The 21,824-nt window shown below is 47.9% G+C and overlaps 2 protein-coding genes across 2 annotated transcripts; one reads left to right on the plus strand and one right to left on the minus strand.

Moving 5' to 3' along the window:
• Positions 1-624: 624 nt before the first annotated feature.
• On the plus strand, positions 625-11,793 carry CSUI_000598 (ubiquitin activating enzyme; the record flags this gene model as incomplete). The annotated part of the gene is made up of 8 exons (XM_068060832.1): positions 625-2,883; positions 3,956-4,036; positions 5,579-5,758; positions 6,895-7,038; positions 7,922-8,066; positions 9,021-9,115; positions 10,338-10,702; positions 11,447-11,793. 8 exons carry the CDS (start codon positions 625-627, stop codon positions 11,715-11,717), a joined length of 3,540 nt encoding a protein of 1,179 aa, XP_067927194.1. The 3' UTR covers positions 11,718-11,793.
• Positions 11,794-14,883: 3,090 nt separating this feature from the next.
• CSUI_000599 (uncharacterized protein) lies at positions 14,884-21,824 on the minus strand. Its single transcript, XM_068060833.1, has 5 exons — positions 21,058-21,824; positions 20,820-20,862; positions 20,176-20,661; positions 18,226-19,518; positions 14,884-17,400 (listed from the first exon to the last, which is right to left on the minus strand). The coding sequence occupies exons 3-5, from the start codon at positions 20,659-20,661 to the stop codon at positions 16,516-16,518; spliced, it is 2,664 nt and encodes an 887-aa protein (XP_067927195.1). The 5' UTR covers positions 20,820-20,862; positions 21,058-21,824; the 3' UTR covers positions 14,884-16,515.

Here is a 21,824-nt window from a genome sequence, read left to right on the forward strand (position 1 = left end):
CGAAAGTCACTGGCTTCTGCAACGCCTGAGGGAATCCTCTTCCTATGTATCCTGCCGCCGATCATCGATCGTCGTTCAGGGAAAAGCAAGAAAGCTTGGAGGCGTCCTTACAAACACGATAGATTCCGTGTGCCTTCACATGTAGGTGGACGTGTATTGTTTGCAGAGTTACCTTTCAGAACTTCTACCGGAAAGATTCAGTAAGCTGGTGTCTTGTTTAGGACAACAACAGGAAATGCATGCACCCATCCATGGTCGGTACATGCCAACAGACCCCCCTTGCCAATCTCGAGAGAAAAACATCTATCTTCGGGCTTCCTTCCTTTATGAAATGCAATGGCGATTCTAATGAAGGACATCTCTTTTCCCTTCTCTTCACTCTTCCCTTCTCTGTCACATATCCTGTTTTTTGTCTTTCTAACAACGCGGAACGCCAACCGGGGAGTATGGGTTTTGAACCAGAGTTTCTCTTTCTCCCTTTTCCCCTTCTTTTCTTCCACCTCTTTTGAGGTACAGGAGCTTCCTTCTTCTCCTTTTTTCTTCTTCCTTTCCCCTTCTTAGGGACTTATTTACCCCTTCTTCCGTCTTGCCTATCTATTTCCTTTCCACAAAGAGAAGAAAACCATGGAGCCTTCCAATTCACACCCGAGTCGTCTCCGTACAACCTTCTTCAACCCCCTACTTCTCCCTTCTTTTCATTCTTCTTCATCCTCCTCGTCTTGCCGTTTCTCTAGAATTGAAGATGTTTGTTTGCTCGTGATCGGGGGGGGCGGTATCGGATGCGAGGTATGTAAAGATCTTCTTCTTTCAGGATTCCGTCGACTGTTGATTATCGACTTAGACACGATTGATATGACCAATCTCAATCGCCAGTTTTTCTTTCGTCAAGCTCATGTTGGTCAAAGTAAAGCTGAAGTTTTAGCCGACGCATGCAATGCTCTCCTTTCTCCAGAAGAATCCGTTCATCTTTCTCAGAAGAGACGTGCGGCTCTTCAACACCTTCATTTAAAGCCAGAAGAAGTTTCATTCCCAAACCATCGTTCTCTCCATTCAAGTAGTCATCATGAAGAACAGAAAGCAAGTCACACATCTTCTTCTTGTAATCCATCTAATCAAGCTCCTCCATCGACTACTTCCTCTACATCATCACCGTCTTCTACATTAGAACTTTCTCCTTCTCCTTCATCTTCTTCCTTTTCTTCTCTTCCTCATCCTCCTCCTCCTTTTCCTAATGCTCCCCCACACGACAAATCTCAGCATCTATCCATGGAGTGTTTCTATGGATCGACGACTATCTGGGGTGCTGTGGGACTTAAGATGAACATCCTGTCTCCGAGCTTCAATCTTCCTTTCCTTCAGAGTTTTGACGTTGTTATTTCGGCTTTAGATAATCAGAAAGCACGTCGACATCTCAATAGCCTTTGTATTGCAGCTGGCGTTCCCATAATCGAAGCAGGGAGTACAGGATATGTGGGTCAGGTCATGCCGATCATGAAAGATCACACCCTCTGTTATGATTGTGAAGCTAAACCTCGTGATAATACACAAAGATATCCTGTATGTACAGTCCGTCAAAAACCTGAACGCCCTGAGCACTGTATCGCATGGAGTAAAATGATCTACGAGCTTCTCTTTGGTGTCGAGAACAACGAAAATCTCTTAACAGATCTCAAATCGCAGCTTCAAAGCCTCATGAAGGATGATCATGATGACGCTCGTCATCGCTCAAGTTATGCCCCTCAAGATCGTTCCTCTATCTTACAAAACGACCGAGAAGAAACCCACGAGAAAACACCAACTGACGCTTCAGGTCAACCTCTCACCTCGTCTTCCTCTTCTTTTAACGATAAGGAGCATGAGGGCGCCCAGACATCGCCTTGTGAGAAGAAGAATCTCACGGGTCAGAAAGAAGAAGAAAAGGCGACGATGACGACGAGAAAGAAGAGGAAGCTTTTACGTCTCAGTAGGAGACTCATGAAGGAGTTGTTTGTAGATCAAATCAGAAACTTGATTGATCTTCAAGAAGGCAAACAGGAAGATAAAAAGATGGAGCCAGGGACAGTGTCAATGAAGAAGTCTTCTCTGCCTAGACCTCTAAAGATCTTAGAAGAAGAGGGGATCGAAGCAGTGGATGAAGATGAAGACATGGAAGAAGACGATCATAAGAAAAAGGCTGCTAGTAGTAGCCTATCTCGTACAGTGGGAACTTCAGCAAGGAATGATATGGGGGATGCCGAAATGGAAGTGGGGGAGATCTCATTGTCTGGTTCAGATGAGGCTTCACAGGATGGCGTTTCTCCAGATCGAAAGAAGAGAAGAAAGTTAAATGAAGTAGAGACTTGTGGAGATTCCTCTCAGCTTGTCACATGTTCTCTTTCTTCTTCCTCTAGAGAACGTGAAGTTGCTGACGGAGGTCGAAGCCCTACTTCTATCTCCCCAGGAGGTCACAAAGAACAGTCTGGAGAGAAAGAGACAGACTCTTGCGCAGACGGTGGAGACGAGACAAGGAAGAAGAAAACGACCAAGCGTTCAACTTCTTCAGACAAGGAGACCAGCGGGGACGAACCTTCCCCTCATCCTCCTGAGGCGTCATCGTCTTGTTCTTCTTTAGAGAACCGAAGTGAACCTTTGTTAGATACTCAGAGAGTGTGGAGTGTAGGAGAATGTCAGAGAGTGTTTGAGAAAAGTTTTTCGCGACTTTTCCAGAGACAACAACAGGAACAGAGACGCGAAGAAAGAGAAAGGAAAGGTCATGAAGGCGAAATTCAAAGAAGTGGAGAAGGCGGTTCAGGGACGCCTTTCGACAAGGATGATGACGATGCCATGGATTTCGTTGCGGCCGCTGCTAATCTACGCATGTATAACTTTCACATTCCTATGAAGGTGGGTGGAACAACAACAGGAAGAAGAAGAAGATCCTCCTGAGGACCATGAGGTGTATAGAAGGCATCACCACGAGTGAAGACGAAGGAGGCCGGAGTCATTAGTGTACGGCAGTGATACTCCACAGATCTGGTTGTCTATGACGGCTTGTCTCGAGGGGAGATGTGTGTGGGGGCTTTGAGAGTTTCTTCTTCTTTTAGCCGTAGCAGAGTGACCATAGTAACCTTGTAGGAACTGTGCTAGTCATGTATAACTGTCAGGAGGAAGTGTGTATATAAAACAACAGTCAGAGTGAATGTAAGCGGAGGGGAGATGAGGAGAGAAACAAGCACACACATACGTACATATCTCATCACATACATATTCATACACATACATGTATGTCTAGAGGGTTGAGATCGTAGCACGTGGCAGAGGGGCGATGTTTGTTTTCTTCTTGTTTCAGTTTTTCCGTCTAGACAACCACACGCCAAACAGATACGGGATAGATTCCTAGATAGGATAAATCCGACCAGATAGACAGTAGGTGGATAGATAAGTAGATAGCTCTCCATTCAGTCCCGGTGTACCGAGTTGATGTGGGGGCGACTCAGCTGCGGTAGAGAGAGGTAACTACTTCACACAATTATCGAAGAAGACACGGGAGCACTTCTTGTTCTTTTCTCCGTTCCTAGCAACCACCCCTCGCTCCTCTTTTCTCCAAGGCTGAAGAAAGGAAGGTCTATAAGAGAAAGAACGTGGAAGGCCTCTTAAGACTAGTCTTTGGGGGGGTGACGAGTGAGTCTCCTCCTTACCGGGTTCAGATCTCATCTTCTCGTGATGGCGAACGGGTAGTCCGATAGTCTTTCGCCTGTAGATCTTCATATTTCTGTTGAGTCCGGACGTCTGTCCATCTGTCTATACATACCTATTTCCACGTTTTATTGCAGTTGAACTGGTAAGAAGCTTTCTTTCCATCGGTAGTCTCTCTGCGGTGTCGTAGTAGTAGAAAACAACCAACCTCTCCCGTAGTGAAGATAGGCTTCTTCTCCCTTATAGGTGTGTCATGATTTTGCTGGTGTCTCTGCATCAGTCTCGATGGTCTGCACAAGCCATAGCTGGAGCGATTGTTCCTGCCATTGCTGCGACGAATGCTATTGTCGCGTCTCTACAGGTGAGGGTGAAGAGGGAGAAAGAAGAGAAGAAAAGAGGAACTGCGTCTCTTACAGAAATTCTCCTTTAGAACCAAGGACGGGCGGCGACAGTGGCTGCGGTAGTAACGACCTATCTATCTTATAATGTAACAAGGCGGAGCGCTTCGTCTCTTTTTTTCGATCCTACACACTGATACATATAGGAACGCTCTTCACCATATATATGTGGATGTACACGTAGGTATGTAGATCTATTTAGGGTAGGTATGCGTAGATGTGGATGCACCCGTGCATAGAGTGCTTAGGATAAAAGATGTATGTCTATGCTATGCTGTGAACACCGGCTTGTGAATATTAAAGAAGAGAGACGGAATGGCATGCTGCTAACGGGTGAAATTCTAGAGTGACTATCAAGAGACGCTGACGAATAGAATAGTGGAGATAAATGTCTCCCAACTCGAGAGCGAATCCGTTTCGTGATAGGCCCCGGATCTTCATAGCCCCTCTCAACTCTGTCACACCTCATGTTAATAAAGAAGAGAAGGAGAAGAGGAAGAGCCGTCTGGGTGTGCCTTCTTTCTCCCATCTCTTTCCTCTTACGAAGAAACTCACTAGTCCACTACAGAGACCTCTCTGCCTACCTACGGTCTTCTTCTTGTCTCGTCATGTATTCTGACGGTCATGCCTCGAAACAGAGGGAGGATTAGACATATCTATGTAAGGTGTAGGGAATGGGGAATGCAGTAGAGAACATGTCGGAGACATGTTCCTGGAGAAGAGTAGGGACGATTTCGCACTGGCTAGCCGTGTGTCTACTACGAGTCATCTTCTTTCTTCTCTTGGCGGAGCCATCCCGAGCATGTTGTGAAGAGAGGATAGTTCGTATAGTAAAAGCAGTAGTCATCCTCCATGTTCAGTTGAGAGTTTTTGTGTATGAAAGGACATGTGCTGATATGCCAAAGAAGTGAATGGGCGTGGGGGCGTGAGCATTGCGTGCAAGCATGTGGGTATTACCGAGGGAACTCAGGAAAAGTATGCGTTCTTTCTCTTGCAATTTAGGATTCTCATCAACTCTCCTTGTTCCTTGTTTAAGGATAGAGAAAGATCGTGTCTTGCGAGTACGGGTAGAGAGATAGATACGCATTCATGGGGTGCGATAGGATACAGCTTTCATCGGGGGGGGGATAGACATCTGTTCTGTAACGTCTTGAATCTCTGCAAGCCACTGACAGTCTTACAATGGTATAGTCATGGTGTAAGTGTATTCTTGATGTCTTCTCGATGATGTGTAGACATTCTTTTCTCCCGCATGCTCCTCGAGGCAGCAGTGGAAAGACGAGCATGTGTTCACACCGTAACCTTTTCTGGATGTATTGTCTGTATATCGTTCACATGGGATTTCTTCGACAGAAAGAGATGGAGAAAAACAAGGGAGAGAGAGAGAGAGGAAGATCCGGGTCTAGAGTTTTTGTCCGCTCTACACTCATACAGACCACGAAGGTAGTTACATCTGTTCTATCAACTCATGTCTGTCTGAAGGGTCTTTTTGATTCTTCTGACAGGTAGTGCAGCTGTTCCATCTACTTGAGTTTATGCACAACGAAGGCTTGTTATTTAGCCGTCGACCGAAGAATTCTCTTCAAGACGATGGAGAGAAGATGGAAGAGGCAAGGGAGGAGAAAAGCAGAAGAAATGGAGTCGTGCAAAAGAAGAATCTTCGGACGGATAGTAAATGTCGTCATGTAAGCAAGGACTCTCTCTACTCTCTCAAATCCATGCGGTCTAATCTCTTTCTTTCTTCTATGGAGCCTTCCAAGTAGTAGGACTCATAAAGAGGGGTGTCGTGCGCTTCAGCAGGTTCACTGCGACGCGAAACACCTTGCATCTGTCTATTCATGTTCTACGGGGTGTATCTACCGCCTCGTCTTCAAAGTTAGATTTTGTGTGATGTAGGTAGCCGTCGTAATCGTAGCAGAGAGAGATTCGCCTCTATAACGCTAGACTTCTCATGATGTGGTCGTAGTGGTAGTCGTAGCTGTAGTCGGAGTAGGAGAGAGAGGTTTCTTTCTTCTTGCCGTGGCGCGTTTCGTGGTTTCCCTTGATAGGGAGAAAGAAGAGAGTTTGATACAGCAGATGTCTATGTTGGGAGTAAGTGTTTCTGCATGTCTCTGAGTGATGCTGGATATGAATGACGTCTGAGAAAGAAAATGCTTTCCATTCAAATAAGGAGGGAAACTGATACGTTTCTCTTCTGTCTATACACTTCCAGAATTCTGTAGTAGATCTCCTTCTTCTCACCTCTCGGTGGATAGTTCCTCCTACATACTTACGACTCGTGTGCTTCAATACTTCTCTCGACAATCGTATCTAGCCTACGTACCAACTATATCACTTACATAGAAGACTCTTTATCTCCTTTGTATCTCATCTATGTGCTACGCTCTTCAGTGGATCCTTGATGTGTGGACGATATGCCTTTGCATGCACCTTTGCCCGAGATCCCGTGTTGTGATCTTGGACGCACGGGTGTGTGGTGACCGACGCGTTAAAGAACGGTCTTTCCTATGCAAAGCAGAGGTAGAAGAAAGAAGAAGATCTGAGTCTTGTTGCGAGCTCAGCCTTCATATCATTCACCTTGACGCGATATCTGAAACCTAGATTCCTGGAGGTAATGAATGACCTCACCTTTCTCATTGATGTGCTATTTCGTCTACCTCATAGCAACACATATCTCCTGTTTACATCTCGTTGTTCTGGAGAGAGGCAAAGAGACATCTAGCAAGCTAGTTAGCTAGCTAGCTAGCTGTGCTACGGTTCCAGCGGTGGAGAGTGTATATGCATTGAAGGATGTTTCTTCTTCTTTTTTGGCCTCCATCAGGTATGGGTTAAGCCTTATGTCACAGGGGGACGACGATTGGGATCTGTAGGTCGCCTGATTCTTCCAGAGCATCTTGAGCCTCCACGCCCGAGCTGTTTTGTATGTCAACAGCAAACTGTGACGATCAAGGTAGCTTCTCTAGAGGTAAGGGGCTGCGTGTTATCTCCTTTCTCCTTTTCGAACCCATTCATGTAGACAGATAGGTATAAAGACATCGATCTACGTCGTTTGTTTCTCTGGAAAAGATAGATACGGGACAAAGCTCTTCATCATATAGATTTACTCCACAGTAATCCTCCTCATCACTTTGAGTCCTCGGATAAGGACACCCGCTCTTTCTTGTCCTCTCAATAATTGACCGTTCTTTCTTCGTTTTCTTCTTCGCCTGGTATCTATTAGGAGGTGTATATACACATCTCCTTTTTTCTATCAACGAGTGAGATCACGGGAGAGACGGTCATGTGCTTGTTGTACAAGATCTTCTCTGCGTGATGAAACGACAGAAGGCTCTCTCACTCCCCGCCTCCCTCCCTCCTTTTATTTCTGTGTCTCTCTCGTCGTTGTTCTTTCTCTCAATTCCCAACTAGCCTCATCCATTTCTTCTTCGTTTCTTTTCAACAAACCTTGCTCGGGCAATACGTCCTTTCTTCTACGGATTGAAGACTTGAGAGGCACAACACATTTCGAACTCTCATTGGGGGGCGTCGTAGCTTCTCTCTCAACCTCGAGTCTTGCCCAAAGAAAGGAAAGACGTGAAAGCCCTGGAAATGTCTCCCGGTCTCATCTCTTACCAGCTTCATCATGGTTGGTTTGGTTCCTCCTATTATCAGGCGTATGACCCCCTTCTTCAAACAAGACTGATTCTACTGAGGGGTAAACCACTAGAGACGCTCAACGGTTCGAGATATTTGTAAGGAGTTACCGGGTACTATATACTTCTGTATCTTCATTCTCTTGTCATAGAAACATCTCTTCACTTACGTTGCTGTCTCTCTCGCTCTCTCTCTGTCTGTCTGTTCTCTTTCAGGCATGGACTATAGGAGATTTCGTTGACCGCGTTGTGAAAGAAGGGCTTGGTCTTTCGTTACCTCTCATTGATTGCGAAGACCGCAATCTCTATGATGCCGAACAGTTCCTAGGAGGAGATGAGAAGGCCGGAGCTTCTTCTCCTGGTAAGCTGTCTCTCAGTTAGCTAGCGCCTCGGCCATAGCTGTTTTCCTTTCTATTCTTCGTTCTCTCTCCCCGGTGAAAGCATAATTCTCTTCTCTCTTTCTTGTCTCAAGACGGTAGGACACAGAAGAAAGCTCCCTTCTGTGGAAAGGTTAGGTAGGTGTCAATCTTTCTCGTGCTTTCAGTCTTCTCGTTTCTCTGCGTCTCCTTCATGTGTTCTTTGAATTGCATGCGTCGGTTCGAAAACAAACCCATATCTGCAGTCTCTTCTCAAGAGCAAGCTCGGTTGTGATGAGTGCCGGGGGGGACCTATTCTCTCAGTCTTCTGAGTACATGCTTATGAAGGGACCAAAGAAAGGAAGCACGACAAGAGACCCAAGACACGTTAGCTAGCCGTTGGTGTCTACTCCAGACGTGGTGTATATTTTTAGCAGAGCATGTCGTTGCAGGTGGAGTTGTAGAAACAGAAGTAGTGGACGGTGCATCAGTGTCGACGGAAACAAGCCGGTCAGTGGGACTGTGATCTCCATGGCTGGAACTCTAAACTTTCAAGAAGTAGAATCCGTTTCTTTCCCTCAGATGTCCTGCTGTCCTCTCTATCACCCTGACTGTTGATTGTTCCTCTATCTCGAGAGGCTCAACAGAAAGGAAAACAGATACGCGAATCAAAGATAGATAGACAAATAGAGAGGTAGACAGACTAAAGGTAGGGAGATTCAAGATAGGTCATACACTATAGATTATACAGTATAGATAGATTAAAGAGAGCTTTTTTATAGACAGACAGATCAGAGGTAGGGAGATCAAAGATATGAGTGTAGCTACGCAGGTAGATAGCATGATAAAGATTGATAAATAGACAGTTCGGTCGGCTCATGTTTCGTCTTCTTATCGGTATCTTTCTGGGTGCATCAGTGAAGAGAGAGGGGAGGTTGTTGTTGTATATCTCGTTGCAGAATCGAAGGAAGAAGAGACGTCTTTTCTAAAAGAACGTCTCACAGCATTTGGAATACACAGCTCCTCACTTCTCACCGTGACCGACTTGTTACGCGTAAGTCATCTGTCTCTGACTGATCCATAGAGTCGACCTCGCTGGTGTGCTGTATATACAGCTGAAGTCATAGCAGCAGCCACTCCTTCCTTTTTGTACCGCTCAACTTTCCTTTTTTGTCGGTAATCAGTTTGACTCAGTAAAGTCGCATGTGTGCAATTCTCTCCTAGCTTTCTCTTTCTGCCTGTGGATAGAAAAAAAACATACTCCGCATAAACAACATGCTTGTAGATCATCCGTATAGATCGATATGGACGGAGAAAGAGAGAGGACGCCAGGAGGGAAAGTCTTTCTTCCTCGTCCTCTCTGTTGCTATAAGCACACACCTCACTTCGTACAAGCAAAGCGACTTGCTTCAATCTTGTTTCCGTTTCTCTCTCGCACCTCACGTGACTTTCTTCTCTTCCCCTTAATCTGTTTATGGAGGGATCTTCTTCTGTTACATAACTGCATGGATAGAAGAGATAGTCGCCGAGTCCTTCGCATCTCCCCTCTGTTGTTTCTAGACAGGCGACGTGGATGAAAGGTTCACGTACATATACACTCCACATTAGGAATGTAGGTACTTTTCTCGAGCTCCCCCGCTATGGTCTCTTCGACGGTTTCAAGTTCAAGCACAGGAGACGACACCCTTCCATCACATCAAGCTCAAAGTGAAGCAAGTCTCTGGAAAGTAGCTGGCCGTTCTGTCTCCTCTGCAACCCCCGTCTCTCTCCTCCTATGTAGCAGGGGAGGGGTGACGCAGTAGGATGACGGCAAGTGTTTTTCTCTCCTCTTTTCGGTCTGGGGGGATCGTCCTAGGTATATTGATGGATGTTTCTTTTTTTTCTCGGTTGTGTTTAGGGCACAAAGACATACATACATCGACATTTATTCACACGTGTACATACGTATTCATGCATACATAGATAGGCACGTACATCTTCATACATACATACATAGATCACAAAGACATACATAGTTACACAAATTTGCACACGTAAGCCGACCTGTCCATGCATACATATATACACACATACATAGACACATGACAGATTCATACATGGATATTCGTATTCATATATACATGTATACGTATTCTTTTCTATGATCTCTTTTTTTTTCTTCAGTTCTAAGTGAGAGAACCGTCGGTGAAGGCAGTAGATAAGAAGACAACCTTGAGGGGGATGGACCCTGTCTGGGCTTATTTCTCATTCCCTCTTGTTTCTCTGTTTCTCTTCAGGGCGATGATTTTCAGTGTAATTTGCTGTTGGTGGAGGATGCCGACCTTCGGAGAGAAAAAGAGGCTGCGGATGATGACCCCCTAGCCTTCACAATATCAAGAGACGGAGGGTCATGGACTCCAGAGTCTTCCTTAGCAAGGCAGTTGGAAGGAGAGGCTGTAAGTTCTTCTCTTAGCAGGAGTCCTCCTTTGTCTACGGGTGTTCATAGAGACTCCGGCAGTGTGGATCTCCATTCATTGCATGCGGCAACAAAAGAAGATAGAAAGAGGTCGACTGTCCTGGAGGTTGGTTCAGCTCATAAGGGAGAGGCAAAAGATCTAGAGACTTTCGAGTCGTCGTCGGCCACTCTGAGTACGAAGAAGAGGTGAGTCTAGATATGGCGGAGTGTTTCTGTTTCCAGCCTGCTAGGTCTCCTTGGCGCGCTTCTATGTAGTCATAATAATGGAGAGTAAAACCAACATGCTTCCATCTGGCTGGCTGTTCTTCACCAAGAGAGAGAAAGAAGGTCGAGACCGATCAGAAGACTCATAACTAACATACAGATGAGGGCGAGGGTCTCTGCGTGATACGGTATGGGGATGGTATCTTGAAAAAGAAAAGAATCGCATGCTGTAATCTTGTCTAGTTTCATGACTGGGTGTCTTCTCAGCTAGCTGGCAGCTAGTGAAGTACTTCGTCATGACCTCATATCTCGTATCTCTATTCTGCGTATGTGGGGTATCGCCTTTCAACTTTCCTCTCTTTTCAGCTCTTCATCAGTCTGTATAGGAATAGCTATCTAGGCGATAAGTATATCTTTCAAGGGGCGTTCGTTTACTTCTTGCTAGGGGGCTCCACCTGAGATACGAGACCCCCCTGATAGTAGACCGGGGCTCACTTTCAATATGGCTCGCCTAACAGCACAAGAGTATTGATTCAAAATAGACAGAGTTGAGTAGATCCCGACAGACAAATAAGAAATGCTTCGTCTTAGGGGGGAGAATAACAGGATCAAAGAAGTCTTGGGCTGAGCTCCGCTGAGAAAGCGCGGTGGTGCCTTGAATCTGAGAGAGGGTTTCACGTGTATGTGGTTGTGGTGCCTGTCGGGTGTATGGCCTTCCTCTCTCAGACAGCGTGATAATGAGGAAGAGAAGGAAGAAAGGATCAAAGAGAACGGAGATGTTGTCCTTGTGATTGACGTCGATGACGGCGAAGAGGATGACGACGAAAAGAAGCAGAAGAATGGAAGTTTAGAGGTCGAGGCTGTTCTTTCCTCTGAATCGTTGAAGACGAGTGAAAGAAAGAAAGTTGAAACCAAACACTCCGGAGTTCCTTATGCAAATGGACATCTCCCAACTGGAAACGAACCAGCAGAGATTATCATCGATGACGATGAGTAATCTTACTGCATGCATGCATGGTTAGTGATACCGACCGTTGAAATGTCAGGATGTCTGAGTTTCTGTTCTTACGAGATTTGCTCGGTTTGTTGTTTTCAGCTAATGGAATTTTCTTTTTCTCCCTGTTCTTTCTCTTGAAATTCGTATGCATCTCTGCCCAGAGCTTTTTTGAAAGATCTTCTGCCTTGCTGTCTGGTGATACGAGTTGTTCGTATATGCGGCCCCCGTCACTCGGGTGGTGTTCTGAAACAGGGCTAGATGTTTGGAGAATTCCTCGAAGTCAATTACTTGGGTCTCATTCATAGAACCTTCAAACAATGGCCATGTCCAAACCCTTCAACTTATCAGCCCCGGGATTCCCTTATGTTTGGCAGGGGGCCTGGCTGTCTCTGTGTATCTGTCTCTGTGCGATGACGCTGAAAGAGATACGAGTCACTTTGCTACACAGCTCGAACCAGAACTCCTAGGGACTTTCCGAAGAGGTTCGCGATTCTCCAGATTTTTTTCACCTGGTATGATTATCGGAGAAGCACGGAGGAGTACCATTCTTATCAGAACGGTGTCGACTTGTAAACGAAATCGTGAGACGCCTCGTCTAGCCCAGGGAGTTGCCCTTTATTGGCTGTCCAAGGTGCATGAGCGATTTTGTAGAGTCGTTGTTGAGTAAAGAAATGGTTGACGATTCCGTATGAGATTCCCCGACGTTCTGAATGATCTTCAGAGCATAGGTGGCATGGCTGACTGAAGAAGAAACACGTTATGATGGGTCTGGTTTGGTGTGATGTCCGATGGAACTGATGAGAAATCAGCGCATTCTTCAGTCGTTGGGCGCTCCAAGGCTGGTGGAATAGGGAGGAAACAGGTACAATGAGACAGCGGGTGGTACAAACCGAGAGAGGAAGGGGCCATCGCGCATTATAGCTTGCTGTGAATGCGAGGGGTGGGGGGCGGTTTATGAACTGTCGGAACACAGAAGTTGCCTCATATCGATAGGCAGAAACAGAATGAAAAGACATCACAGATTAAAACGACAGCAAGGAGTAAGAGTCGCTGGATGTTTTCTTGAATTTTTTCGATTCATGGGCTAGAAACCCGACGCAGAATGTTCACGTGTTTCTACTGGCCGCATTGATTGTGTGTGTGGGGGAAAGATCTTAAACAGAGTCAACTAAGAAATAGAATAAGGGCGTCTTTCGAGTGGCCTATCCTCCTCCTCAAAGATGTCGGAGCAGCGTCAGTCGGTCTACAAACACCTCAGAGGAACTAAAAAGAACAACTTCGGGGACTGGTGCACAAGATGGTCTCGGTATAGTGTAACTAGGATCATGCAGTCTATGAGCAGTCTCTCTTCTCATTCGAGCAGAGTTTGCTTTTCAAAACAGGTCTTGTTGTTGTAAGGATCGTACTTCGACTTGTTCATACCCAGGCGGTTCCTACTTGACTTTCCGAGTGTTGTGATCATGTCTTCAGCTCGTGGTCTGAGGCCATGCCCTGTGGCTCTCAAGTAGGGTTCTTCTCTTACTGTGGCTGTCGTTGCCAACTCAGAAGGATGGTGTGCGAACTGGACAGAGAGGTCGTGTGTGTTCTCTCTTTCTCCCGTTTTTCTTTGTTTCCTGCCGGTCGTCCGTTGGTGGAGAAGCNNGAGCGCCGACGTATTGCAGTGAGTGATCAAGAGGGATAAGAGAGAACTTTTCCACTTTTATGTTGTGTCTGCTTCACCCAAAGGAGGGAGATGGATGCTTACTATCAGATGTTGCGGAGTCTCCCGTAGAGGTGTCATCAAAGACTGCGAAGCTACATCTAAGGACCTGTAGCGAAGACTGTGAACTTCTAGGGCGATTCTGCGGAGTGTCCGCAGAGGATGCCACCGTGCATCCTTGGGGGTGACCGCGTTCGCCTTAGATTCCAAGTGACTGTCTCTATTTCGTTACCACTCTTTTTCAACCGACAGCAACATTCGACAGAGATAGTGATACCCAAGCTCGCCTCCCGTCATCGACTCGACGTCATGGGCACCAGTCTCTGAGTTCGCATCGCTGGCACAGCCCAAATCTAAACTTGTGGCGCTGATACCTCTAGAAGACTGCTACACTTGTGCAAGGAAGTTCAATACCCTTCTGTACTCTTTTGTGGCATCCGTCACCCACAGGCGTGCTCGCGGCACGCACACCTCGCGACCGAGGACAGCTTGAAGCATGCCTCTACTTCGAGTGCTGGCCTGGATAGAGTGACGCGGAGGTGGTTGGGTCCTTGTGAATAACTCCCTTCCTGAAGCGCAAATTACGGGACCTCCCGTGGAGATCTTAGCCGGTCCTTACCACCCGACGGGTTAATGAAGAGAGGTACACCAAAGAGTGCCGCAGACTCACAGGGGTACATTCCGCACTGGCTGAGATGATTCTGGCGGCACCGGCTAAGAGTGGCGTGCCTGATGTTCGGAAGTCGATACTCCTGCACGCAAGGACACCCCTTTGGTCTCGGCTAAGCATAAGGAAAGCAACGGAAGCTACTCCATGCGGCAGCATTCCTTGTTGAGCCGGAAGGACGTCAAGATAATGGTAAAGAGGCCTCCGCAGTAAGAGCTGTAGCTTTGTGTTTCACTGCGTTTGTGGCTGTTCCTTTCTGCTCGAGACCAGCGGCTACTTACTTCTTTTCCATCATGAGTCTCGCACATCTAACTGAAGAAGTGTAGGACCAACACTTGTGTTATTATGAGTGGCTGGACGAAAATCCGTTTTCTCCGCACTCCGCACCTTCCGACAAAACGGTGTGTCTCCCCCTGTACCAGTTGTACCTTTCAAACCGGCTTCACTCAGCCTCCGGGAACGACAGAATCCCCTACTGTGACATGGGGCTATTGAGTGTGTTATAGAGTGTCTCGCATATCATAGTTTCACTAACTTTTCTTTCGTGAGGCCAACACTAGAGTAACCTCGAAACCCCCCCCGCCCTCGAACTGCTCGTTGAAAGCCATCGAATCAGAATTTGCATGAGGCCCCTAGATCGGTGCAGCCTTCCCTAGCGAGCCAAGAACTAAGTGATAGACAAGGCCTCCGAGCCTCAGGCTACAATACTTCGAGCGCTCATACAGCACTCCTACTTGTTCGCTGATCTCTCCAGTATTTCCGGACTCCACGACTTTCTGTCGTCACGCCAAAAACAACGAGTGTGAACGCCTCTCCCGCGGCGACCCACAACGTCTCGTTCTTCTGCGACGTGCAGGGTAGAGAAGACCGACACACACGATGCTTGCCGTGTTGGAGTTTAGACTGATTCTGGCGGACTAGCCCAATTAGCAAAAACGCAATACGGCAACCCGCGGGGGCAGTCCCCATTCCACGAGCTACAGAGGGGAAGAGAACTAAACAGCTTATCCTCCTTCTCCTACTTCCAGTGCAAGCCATATGAACACCGTATCACATGTCGCACCAGGCACACGACACCCACTGGTTTCCTTACTTTGAACAGCCGCACAGGGACGAAGCCAGGAACTGTGTGGCGCCCTCTCGTCCCTGCCCTCGTGGCTTTTTGAAGAAGAACAGCTCTGCTGCCATATAGTCCGTCGGACAGAGAGGAAATGTTTCACCACAGAGACGAGGAAATGATCGTCACCGAGCTACCGAACCTTCGGATCAGTTGAGTAGTCGGCAACGGGATTAGTAACGCTCATCTCTCCTCCCTACCGTCGCAACGTAAAGATGTCGGGCTCATTGGTGGAAAAGCACGTACGCGGCTCCTACCCATAAGCGGACTAGCAATCCAGGTGTACCGCTTTACGAGCAGAATGCTTTTATGGCCGGTCTCAGAAGCTCTTCTCCGAGACTGCCAAGAACAAAAAGCAGACCTCTCGGGGTGTCCACGCGGTGGCAAGCTCACCATGAAGGCCAACGAAAAAAAAAAAAACAGCCGTTCTCTTCATCAAGAAGGTCGAGCTGCACATGCGGACGATCCCCGCACACTATGAAGAGACGAAGAGCCCTTCCAACCAATCAGGCGTTGCAAGGAAATGTCTCCTTTTCTTGGATAATAAAAAGAGAGACTGGGGAGCGGCGAGCATTGCAGGAGACAGGTTTCATGGCCCACAAGCCAGCTAACCCCCCCCTTCGCCCCGACAAAAAGATGCCGTTCCTCGCAAAAAAAAACTTGCTCCCCTCGCGGACTCCTGTCCTGTTTAGGAGTACTGATTACCCAAAGACCATGCAACCAAGAGCAGACCCAGCAGAGATCTCCGCGCGATGCGGGTCCCTGTCGGGCTCGTTATACTTGCCTTAACCACGTAGACTTCGTTGTAGACCACCACTACCTCAGGAAGTTCCAAAGGTAGTCAGTCACTCATCAGCGCGCCGCGACGACTGGTAGGCTGCTTTCTTCCCTTTCAGTCATTTCCGACGGTCCCTAGTGCTTACCTGTCCCTCTCCATTCGAAAGACAGCGAGCATGCCGGGATGCTAGTGAGAAGGAAAGAAAGTGGATATGGGGCAAAATACTCTCAAGCACATGCACCCTTGTCTGTGCGGCGACTCAATCAACTGCTCACGTTTCCGTCAGTCTTCATCGGAGACTCTTGAAGACTGTCTTTGAAGATGTCTCCCTGTCTCATCCATTCAAACTGTCACCGTGAGTACGGGCTTCTACAAACCCGTCTCAACCTGACTTCGATATAGGCTTTGGGAGCCACGCGTTCGTGGTCGATCTTCGCATTCCTAAATCGAGCTTCTACAGATTCCTGCAGATGCTCCTCCTTACTCACAATACTGCGTCAGGAGACCCCACACACTCCATCATAGCAGCCTACCTTGTTACGTAGCTCCGTGCCCTTCAGGGACCAGTGCGAGCAGGTTATCTCCTGTACCGATCCACTCGTGTACAGTCCCTGCTAATGTAGATGGTGCCGGCATCTCACCAGACACGAACAGCGGCGGGGATCTTTCATTTATATCCATTTCGACTTCCTCTCCCTCTGAAGTTCTCGTGTCCGTCGAGGCTCTCCGTCTCAGTTGTAAGCTGCGTCTCCTGCGATCTGCTCGTGTGAGTCTCGAGCCGCGTGAACGCGCCCGGCCCAATAAAATGCCTGCTTTCTCCTCGTCCTCTTTTGCGACAGCCATCGTACTTTTCATATATGATCCTCGAGGACCGCCCGATAATGCACGAAAATACCCTACCTCCACGTCTCCTTCATCTCGTCTCTCCCCCCAAAAGGGTGTGATCATGGGACTCGCAGCCGATGTCGAGTCGTGGCGTAGACGGTGTCGCTTACGAACACGCCGGGCTGGCGAGAAACGCTGACGTGGGGTCATGACGCGAACACCAGAGGTCGGTGTTCCATATATGTCAGCAACTGCAGTAAGGTCCTTGCCACCCGGCACATTATCGATACTAGCAGCTCCCAGGGAATGAATGTCCCAGCTATCAGAGGAACCGAGTGGGGGTGAGAAAAGCAAAGGAGGTGTTTTCTCTATTGCCGGAGACGGCGGCCCCGGAGTGAGGGCGATGTGGGCCGCACCCCCACACGCTGGAGGCGACGCTTCGCGCCTTCGGCGAGCAGTGCTGCCATGTAGCAAAGCGTGAGATTGTCGTGCTCGGCGCCTTGCTGCATGGATCCGCCAACTGACTGTGCAGACAAGAACTTGTAAGGCAACCAAGAAAATATACATCTGAATACGTGGGACCTCGAAGCGGACAGACTGCGAAGACAATAAGAAGACACACACGGATGGGGGGACGTGCATATAGAAATGGATGTATGTATGAAGGTCGCACGAGAGAATCGTTTTGTCTCCCTCTCCATGTGTCTCTCTTGTCACACATCTCACCATAGAAACGAAGAATATGTACGTCCATACTGCTGTTCAAGCATGCATCTGCAGCACCTGTTCTATTTCGTACATCTACCGCACGTCTCGGCTGAATATGATGGAAAATGACAACAAGAATCGATGGCCACGTGGCTGGTCGTAGAGGACATCAGCATCTCTACTTAACTCCTGCAACGTTGAGACTTCCTTGAGCACCAGTAGTAGGGGGGGCACCGCGTCAAGCCCCACCGAGAGCGAACCCAAATCCATCCTAATCTCTACTGGGCGTGTGTCTCGGCAGCCCGTCTCACTATTACTACAGCCACTAGCACTAAGGACAAATACGGGTGAGTTCAGCGAGAGAAAACAAGAGGCCGTTCAAGCTTTTGTGCACATCTTGCAAGAACTGCTCTGGGACCGGTTCCCCCCGGCAGCCCAACGCGTACGAAGAGGAGGGGGATCTAAACGACCGCGGAAGGGGGGAGGAGGCGATAGACAGAGATGGGTACAGAGATCGACACATGAAAATGGAAGGTCATCCCACTAGGTGAGCCAGACGTAACTCTCATCTAACTAACAAAGCCCAAGTTCACAGTGGATGCATCTCAAAGCCAGAGGAGAGAGTTGACGAAAAGCATCTCTACAGGGATGATGTAAGGTGTCTTCTCTCTCACATAGGATATTGCCTCTCCAGAGCGACTCGTGCCGTCCTACCTTTTCTCCACGTTGCGAAGTCGGTAGAGATCTGCCAACTTCGCTTTCAGCGTCCCCCCGGGGCGATGTATGTACCTCTACCCCCCCCGCGTCCGTATCTTCTGTTGGTGACCTTACGCCATCCAGGCCTCCACCGGCTCCTGCCGACAACTCTTGAAGGATCAGCCGATCAGCGCTTAGTGTTTGCCCTTCTCCTCCTTTGAGTGTTTCCATGGTTACGATCGTCTGAGCAGAAGTCGTACGGAAACGTGTGTCACTCCCAGGAGTCGTCGGAGCCGGGGTGATTCCACCTCCGATACCTCCTGTCGATTTACCGAGAAGAGGAGAGTCCGGTTTAGAAAGACTGTCATCTCCTCCTAGCTGAAGGGAAAGCCCTAGGTCTGCAGGTGTTGAGAATGTAAACTCAGGCAATGTCCATGATCGACGTCGTGAACCTCGTTGAAAAGGCTCTGGCCCTTCGATGTCCTTAGCATTCGTGTCTTGTGTCCCTCCACTTCCTGCTGCGGTTACTGCTGCTGCAGCTGTTGCGCCTCCTCCTTTCAAATCAGGTGAAGAAACAGTATGACGATGATGATTTCCAGGGAGGCCTTCTCCACTTGGACTGATGGTGGGTGATTTCACTACGAGGTCGGTCTTTTTCAAAATGAGACCCGAAAGGTTACTAGGAGGACTGCCCGGAATGCTTTTTGTGGTTGGTATAGATTCAGAAGTTGTCGAACTAGGAGTCCTCGAAAGCCTTAATGATGGGACGGTGGTTCGCCCCTCATTCTCATCATGCCATGGAGGCGAATAACTCGACGTCGGATTTCCCCCCCCTCTAGAAGCTAATAGCTGCTTAGGACTTAAAGGCGGCGAAGTGGCCTGAGGATGAAGCAAATGACTACGATGATCAGAACGCTCTTCATCGGCACTAAAGAAAGAGCTCCCACCAGGCCCCGCACCTTTAGGTGTTGTCTTTGAAGGAAGAATAGATGTTGGAGACACGATATGCGCAGAGGACAGAGGAGAATGAGGCCGAGAAAAACTCGCAGCGCCAATATTGGCTTTGCCTCCCAGATTACCACCCCCTACTAGGCCTCCATCAGGCTTCTCTAATGGTACAGGGCTAAAAGCAAGTCGACAGGCAACATCTCGCTTTGATGAGCCTCCCTGACTCCCTACAGGCTGCTGTTGGCATGGGTCTCTACCCCCATCAGGACGCTTTTGTAAATGCCGTCGAAGATCAGCAGCGGCTTCAAGTTCGAACCGATCTTCGAAAGGAGAAAGTGGATCACCAGGTGAGAACAGAGGAAGCTAAAAGAAGATATCGAAAAAGCGCAAGTCAGAATTGCAATGCAAAGCCGACATTTTCATTATCATCATCGTCGCAGGACCTCGCTCGCACTCTCTCTCCTTCATACCGCTGAAGATTTCGGAAGAAAGATATTTCGTCTTTTCTTTCCTAGGCTAGGGAAGATAAAGAGCTCTCTCACTTTTTCATTCTAGTCTTCTTGAGAACTCAGAAAGCACAAGTACGATGCCCAGAAAGACAGCAGGCTAATTCGTTTCTTTCATACATCAATCGAGCACGTATCACTATAGCTCACTCACTCCTTCATTGAGGAGACCTTCCTTCTACGACATCAAAACCCCACTACTACTCTTCCCCTCTTCCTCTCTTTCTTAAGTGTTCCTGACACGATTCAACCGCTATAACACTTACCCCATTCTGCCCCCCAAGACTTATTGACTCGCTCCGTGAGAAGTCTATCTATCTATCTTACCTAGTCTAGTCTATCTAATCTAATTGTTTCGACTCTGAGTTAACTTTCTTTCTTTCATATACCTGTTAAGAAGAAGGTCATCAGCACTAGTGAGGACTCGAACTATCATATTCTCCATCCTCCCCCCCCCTTGGCTTTTCATGCCCGAAGGCAAAGAAGCGTCCAACACCTTCATTGTCTTTCTTACCGGTGTATGATCTCCCTGGTCTTGTTGTAGCCCTCCACTCTTTGATTCATCGACGAAAGGATCTGAACTACGACGCACTCCAGCGAGGTCATCTGAAGCATGAAGTCTATATCGACTTCGGCTAGATTCAGATCGTCCCTCCCCGCGTGTAGACGACTGCGAAGAAGAAGAAGATGCTGCTGCGGTAGCCGCAGAAGAAGTCGAAGAAGCAGAAGACAGAGAAGCTCCACCCTCGGGTGTATCAGGATCAGCGGGGACAGGAAAGATTGGCATATCGGTCAACAGCCCATCAGTTGAGGGTGTAGAAGGACTTGGAGGGGGTTCGCTAAGAAGGATCATGGGGATAGGAGTCGAAGGTGTAGAAGGCGAAGGTGATACACGACCTTGAGATAGCTCTCCCAGCATATCGATGTCGGGATTACTTGAGTCTGTTCCTGAGTCTTGAGCACCACTCATCCTGTCTTCGTCAAAACTCTGATCTAACATCTGAAATACAGGATGGGAAAAGGAGAGAAAGGTCATAAGAAACGGGGCCCCCATTTCCTAAAAACCTTCTTTCATAGGTGACATATACATATTCGATACAGAAGCCTTCTTTCATAGGTGACATATACATATTCGATACAGAAGACTTCCTCTCTCACCTGACTTCCTCATCAATCGACCCCCTTTTCACCTCAGCTTGTTCTTGAACAGGAGGCCGAAGTTGAGGCGCAAAGGCCGTGTTGTGATGAAAGTAACAAGCCACCATAAAGAAGCACAGCTAGACATAGAACCCTTCCTTCCTAGGAAAGGCAAAGAGAACAAGCTCCTGGGTGAGCTGCCTTTCTTCACTTGAAGGCAGCAGAAAGTCAGTCAACTTATCAGGATGAGGCCACTTACCACCTGCTAAAAGAGGGACGAAGTGACAGGGACAAAGAACAGACTGAGATCTTTCCTTCCTATGAAGAATGATCTTCTTTGACTTTGCAAATCATATGTCTTAGAAACGGAACGAGAGAAAGAACGATCCAAACAGACACGTTCAAAACATCGTAGTAAACCATCTATCTTTTGAAAGCTCTGTATATACACCCCAGACACGCAGTGCGAGAAGTAAGTACCCCCAAGGGACCTCGCTCCACTCATGCCGAGGAAACGATTGGCTCAAGCCTTGCTATCGTTTGCGCAAGACAAAGAAATCTACCCTTTTTTACTCCAAGAGGGAACACGCGTCACCCGCCTCCCCCACTCCTTCCTTTTCCTTCCTTAGCTGAACATTTCTAGACGAGCCTCGACTGCAGCAGAAGAGATATACTCCTTCAGACGTTCGAAGAAAGTAGGGCCGCCCATACAAGTGCCACTCGCTTTCTTTTTCTTCCCTTAGGGCACATGCCTCCATGACAGCATCTCTACTTCCCGAGGCGAGACAAGTCGCACCCAGAAGAGGACCGTATCTTTCTCTGGCCTATTTTTTCATTCTCTACTGCATGCAATCTCGTCGTTATATAGCGAGACTGAGTCTCCTCACGTCCCTACGATTCATACGGATCCTGGAGCAACTACTGTATTCTTCTGAGGAAGGCTGCAAGTCTACTGCTGAAGAAAACGTCTGTTGTTAACAAGAGGACTCGAGGGAAACGGACAGCTGTCATTCCTCTCCTGAAGGT

The sequence above is a fragment of the Cystoisospora suis genome (genome assembly GCF_002600585.1).
Source record: "Cystoisospora suis strain Wien I chromosome Unknown contig_225, whole genome shotgun sequence".
NCBI lineage: Eukaryota > Apicomplexa > Conoidasida > Eucoccidiorida > Sarcocystidae > Cystoisospora > Cystoisospora suis.

Excerpts from the sequence above, each read along its gene's own strand:
- CSUI_000599 (XM_068060833.1), bottom strand. The coding sequence starts at position 20,661 with ATGTTAGATCAGAGTTTTGACGAAGACAGGATGAGTGGTGCTCAAGAC. Across the intron at positions 19,519-20,175 it reads ACCAGGGAGATCATACACCG|CTTCCTCTGTTCTCACCTGG; the intron begins GTAAGAAAGACA and ends ATCTTCTTTTAG. Across the intron at positions 17,401-18,225 it reads CTTCGCAACGTGGAGAAAAG|TCTGTCCGCTTCGAGGTCCC; the intron begins GTAGGACGGCAC and ends TTGTCTTCGCAG.